The sequence below is a fragment of the Gekko japonicus genome, unplaced genomic scaffold, assembly GCF_001447785.1.
Source record: "Gekko japonicus isolate JY-2015 unplaced genomic scaffold, Gekko_japonicus_V1.1 scaffold682, whole genome shotgun sequence".
NCBI classification, from domain to species: Eukaryota; Metazoa; Chordata; class Lepidosauria; order Squamata; family Gekkonidae; genus Gekko; species Gekko japonicus.
The window spans coordinates 413,260-418,889 of NW_015167074.1; the positions used below are offsets into that span (position 1 = coordinate 413,260).

A 5,630-nucleotide genomic window follows, 5' to 3' on the forward strand; every position below is an offset into this window, starting at 1 on the left:
TCTTTCCTGACCTTTCGCTTCCTCAGCCCCTTCGAACCTGCCTCAATATAAATGAAACGAAAACGGATATGAAAACCGTGTGAGTCAGTTACCTGAACTTTACTCACGTCCACCTTTCTCTTGTCACTACTGGCCTTTTCTGCCGCCTTCTTCTGTTGCTGAGGGCCTTTCCCAAAGAACGTGTAGTTTACAAATGCGTATTCCAGCAAGGCGAGGAACACAAACACAAAACAGCCCATTAGGTAGATGTCGATTGCTTTCACGTACGGAATCTTTGGCAGTGTCTCCCTGAGATGAGTGCTGATGGTAGTCATCGTCAACACAGTGGTGATTCCTGGGATGCGAGAGAAGAGCCGGCGTCAGGCAACTCTGTACACAGGAGACACCACCAGTATGCTAGTGGACTTTCCCAATGGATTTGAAATACAGGTCCCATTTGCACATCTTTGCAGCCTAATGTAGGGAGACAGTGAGTAGTGACAGTGAGGGAGAAATGGCATCTTATATGGGGATGCTAAGAAGTGATGCATGACTATGGCCCCGGTCACACGGGCCAGATAATGGGCGGGGGGGAGGCGTGGCTGTTCGCCCCGGAGCAAAATAAAGCGCGGTAGCTTGATCACACGGTCCCCCGAGTCTCCGTGCTTTGGCTGTTAGCTGGTGATCACACGGCGACGCTGCAGCATGGCAAAGTTTGTGCGCATGCGCAGTTCTGCGGAGCAGCACTGCTTTCAGTTTTGTGTTTGTGCGCATGCGCTTACAGAAAACATCTGGTTTGCGAGGGGACGTGGACAGGCGCCGGATGCCACGGGATACTAGTGCTCCCATGATCAGGCACCCACCTGTGCCGCACGTTTTCCAGATACTAGTGCACTTTCCTTGGTACTTTTTAACTCCACATCTTTGGTAGGACGCCATGGGTTGGCCACGGGTGCGCTACGCTTCCCAGATGTTGCGGTGTGATCGCGCCCCAAAAATCTGCCCAACATTCATGCCTTTCGCACGGCAAATTCTCCGTGTGACCGGAGCCTATGAATGGCTTCCTCGAACTCGTTTTGCTTACGTACAAGCTGAACTCCTGATCAACGTTTACAGCTGATGTTCTACTTAAGTACTGTGACAAGCAGCTTTCTTTTTTTTCTTTTCTTAAAATTTAAAAGAACAGTTAAAAAATAGGAAAGCAAATCCTGATGTTTATGCAGAGCAAACAGGGAAGTGTCGATTTTATGTGTTGCTGACGATTCTAAGAGGGGCATCCATTTTTCTTGGAGGTTGTCAGGGACAGGTTGATTTTCAGATCAAAGGATACTAGTGGAAACTTTGTCCTGTAGAAAAAAGTCCCACAACTTCAGATACCAGTCGCTCAGGCCAAGCAGCTTTCCACTTCCACAGCAGCTGCTTGTGCTATAGGGTGATGGCTGGAGGGTGCCTTGGTAATAAGTTACAAGCACATGCCAACTTCGAGAGAGCCAGTTTGGTGTAGTGATTAAGAGCAGTGGACTCTAATTTGGGAGAATTGGGTTTGATTCCCCACTCCTCCACATACAGCTGCTGGTGTGACCTTGGGTCAGTCACAAGTTCTCTCAGAGCTGTTCTCTCAAGAGCAGGTCTCAGTCAGAGCGCTCTCAGCCCCACCTACCTCACAGGCTGTCTGTTGTGGGGAGGGGAAGGGAAAGGAGATTGTAAGCCACTCTGAGACTACGGGTATAAATCCAATTTCTCTTCTTCATCTTCTTCATTGTCTTCGTTGTCTTTGTCTTCTTTGTCTTCATTGTTGCTGTCTTCGTTGTCATCTTTGTCTTCGTCTTCCTCCTTCTTTTTGCTGTTGCATTGCCCACTAATGAAATCTACTTGATTATCAGCATGTATTCCCCAGACCTGCGGTCATGACACTACGGCAGACCTATTTGCCAAGCAGGGAACCACTTGAAGTTCATCCTCACTTTGTGCCTCTGCAGTTGGATGCATCCTTTAAATAACCCCGCAGCGGGTACATTTCCTGGTTTTTGTGCTCGTATAGTCAGTGGTGGTTATTGTGAAATGAACCCTTGGGCTTGGGACCCAGAATACCTGAAGGCCCATCTCCTCCTGTACTATCTAGATCTCCAGTTAAGATCTGCCTCTTAAGCCTGGCCAGTTTGGTGTAGTGGTTAGGAGCATGGACTCTGAACTGGGAGATCTGGGTTTGATCCCCCACTCCTCCACATGCAGCTGATGGTGTGACTTTGGGTCTATTACCAGTTAGTTCAGGGTGTCTGTGGTGGAGAGGGGAAGGGAAAGGAGATTGTAAGATGCTCTGAGACTCTGAGTGAAAGGCAGGGTATAAATCCAATCTCTCCTCCTCCTCCTCCTGCCCCCCCCCGTTCTGTGCCTTCTTTCTCTCTGTGCTCTTACCTTCAGAGCTGAAGCAAGAGATGGCACTTCACTTTTGGAATACCCTCCCCCTTGAAGCTTGCCTGGTACCTCTCTGCGTTTGGGCTTCCTTTCCCCTGCTTGCTACATCTCCCCACCATACCAGTGCTCCATCAGTTTCTGCCCCCCAAATGCTGCGCTGCTGCTGTTGGGCCTGGCACCCTTAGATCTGGGGTGCATGGAACTGAGCAGGGAAAGTGTAGAACATATTTCTTCTTGGATGGCTAAAGTTTTTTTTTTTTTTTAACAGGAATAATATCATCCCCAACTGAGCAATGTCTCTTCTGGAGACAAATCCATGGTTTCTCAATGATTATCAGCCATGATAGCTAAATAGAAATCTCCACATTCAGAGACAGTGTGCTTTTGGTTTCAATAGTGGGGGGCAAAGAATCGGGGTTAATGGATGTGAGCTTCTTGAAGCATCTAAGTGGCATCTAAGTGGCCATTGTTGGACTGGACTCTGACTTGACCCAGAAACTGAATTCTTCTCTTGTTCTTATTTCACGATGCACAAGCCGGTCGTGAGACTTACTGTACCAACACAATGTCCTAAACCATGGTGACAGATCAAGATGGGTAGCCGTGTTAGTCTGTCTGTAGCAGCAGAAAAGAGCAAGAGTCCCGTTGCACCTGAAGGAGTGAGGAGTGACTCACAAAAGCTCCTACCCTGCCACATATTTTGTTAGTCTTTGGCCCCGGTCACACGGGAGACTTTGGCCCGGGAGAGGGACGGATCGGGGGCGCAGCAAACGGGCACGATCTCACTGCAACATCTGGGAAGCAGCATGCACCCGTCCCCGATCCGTCCCTAAACCCGGAAAACCCGCTGCAAAAAAGAACCTCCTACAGAGGAGGACTTATCTGAAGCACCGCTGCAAGTGTGGCTGTGGGATCGCCGCCGCACCCGTTGTCCGGGTCAATCCAGGCTCCCCGCGGAACTGCACATGCGCACACATGTGCAGTTTGGCTGTCGTGCTCTTTTTTCTGATCATGCCGGGGAGGAAGTGCGCGGCGGCTCAGGGGATCTATGTGATCCCACCGCCGCGTCTCTCTTTTGGTGTGGCTTTAGAAAGCCGCACTTTGTCCGTGCTACCCCCCCCCCCGTGTGGCAGGGGCCTTAAAGGTGCTACTGGACTTTTGCTCTGATAAACCATGGTATTACTATGTCTTTGTGGCAGCCCTGGCCTGGGTGGCCGCATGGTCAAGAGAAAAGATTACCTAGCGCCACTCTTGCAGCAGATGCATCATAGTTGATCCAGAAAGATACCCATGACAGAATTGTGATCAGAGTCGAAGGCATGTAGGTTTGCAAAATGAAGTAACCGATGTTTCTTTTGAGCCGAAAACTCAGCGACAACCGAGGGTATGCCCCTGTTAAACGCAAATGGGAAAAAAACATGATGCTAGGAATACCATTTTTTCTGTGTGGCTGTTTCTGATGTTTGACTTGTGAGGTTCAGTGCTTACCTGTTGCAAATTCCACTCTTTTTGAGATCATCTTGTAATCAATAATTGAGAATTGGGGGAGCTCAATTTTGTTCACTCCCGTGACTGCTGTTTCCTCTCCGTTCCAGTAGAACTCAATATCTTCAGTTGTGTATCCATCTGTAAAAGGAGGGGGAAAGTAACAGGATGACGTTTGTTGACAACCTTTTAATCTACTGAACTTTTGCTTTTTTTGAAGAACTACGGCAAGATGAACAGATTCCCCTGAGGAAGCCTGTTGGTGAAATGTGTAGAGATTTTTTAAAAATGTAACCGAGTAATAAAAAATATTTTTGCGTGGTTTTGCACCATCAGCCATGGCCCTATTTTTTAAACTCCTCTGACAACGTTTTTAAAAACAAGGTATTTTTATAAAGTTTTTAAGCAATGCCAATGACAATGAAACCTGCCTTGGGTTACGGTATACTCGGGAGAAATGTGGGTGTGCAACTTTCGAACCATTAAAAAGAATACAAATAAAGAAAAACAATGCAGGGGTATGACGCTGCCTTGTCCTGTCTCAGAACATTGGTTCAACAAAGTTGATATTGAGTGCGTTCGCGCATGCTAAATAATGCAGTTTCAATCCACTTCAGCGACTGTTTGCACATGGATTTTGCCATTTCATGCAGTAAAATCCAGTTGCAATGTGCACTGGAAGTGGATTGAAAGTGCACGTGCCTGGCAGCAGCTCTCCTGAATCTCAGGCAGAGAGAGGTCTTTCTCATTGACTGCTACCTGATGTCCTTCAACTGGACATGCCAGGGACTGAACTTGTGGCCTTCTGCAACCAAAACATCTATATATCTAATAGCCAAGTTGCCCCCTGAGTGCGGATCGCTAAATCAGCGCTCCGGGGGCACTTGGGGGGGGAGGGGGAGGTTTGTGCACACGTGGGCCAGTCCCCACGTGTGCACAAAAATCGAAAAAGTTGAAAAAAAAAATTCGGGGGGATGTTTAAATCCCCCCCAAAGTGACAGAGCGTCCCCTGCGCATGCGCAGGGAACGCTGTCTACCACTGAGCCACAGCCATAGGGGCCATCCCCTTGCACACAGCTCAATGCTCTCATGTGGAGTATCTACAAGTCAGTGAACGGTATCCATTTCATCTATCTATCTATCATCTATCAATCTATCATCTATCAATCTATCATCTATCTATCAATCTATCATCTATCTATCTATCTATCTATCTATCTGAAAAGTACTCAGAACGAAGAGTGATTTCAGCAAGAGTACTTTATTTAGTGGAGAACAAGACAAGGACCCCCGGCACGCAGGCCGGTATATATGCCCAGAACCCACCACCAAAACACACCCCCTAGTGACCCTATAGGTTATTTACAGTGGCCGAGAGTCTCATAGGCTCTCGGCCGCGGACCTTGCCCTCTGGTTGGTGCGGGCTAGGATCCGCTCTGCTATTGTTCTCACGGAACGAAGCTTTGGACTTGTGCGCGACCGCATGGCCCAACGGTCGCACACGTGGCAATATGGATACATTACACCCCTACCCCCATAGTCCAGACTACCCACACACAAAGTCCTGTAGGTACGCTGGGGTCTTCCGAGTCCTGGTGGAGCGGCGGGGTTCCGGGGTGACGGCCTGGGCTGCCCCGTAGTCCTGTGGCGGGGAGACGGGTTGCGGTGTGAGTGGCGGCAACGCCGGGGGCTCGGGTGTCACCGGAACTGGAACGGGTGTTTGGGTCTGTGGCTCCGGCTCGTTGGCTGAC

The 5,630-nt window shown here is 49.0% G+C and overlaps 1 protein-coding gene across 1 annotated transcript in view; it reads right to left on the bottom strand.

Moving 5' to 3' along the window:
- The window catches only part of GABRB1 (gamma-aminobutyric acid (GABA) A receptor, beta 1), a 172,296-nt gene that overhangs the window by 9,009 nt on the left and 157,657 nt on the right, over positions 1-5,630 (bottom strand). Inside the window, exons 6-8 of the mRNA XM_015412764.1 lie at positions 3,883-4,020; positions 3,634-3,786; positions 99-334 (exon numbers count right to left, since the gene is read on the bottom strand). Of these exons, the coding sequence (XP_015268250.1) occupies positions 99-334; positions 3,634-3,786; positions 3,883-4,020 (527 nt within the window). The remainder of the gene's footprint in view (positions 1-98; positions 335-3,633; positions 3,787-3,882; positions 4,021-5,630) is intronic.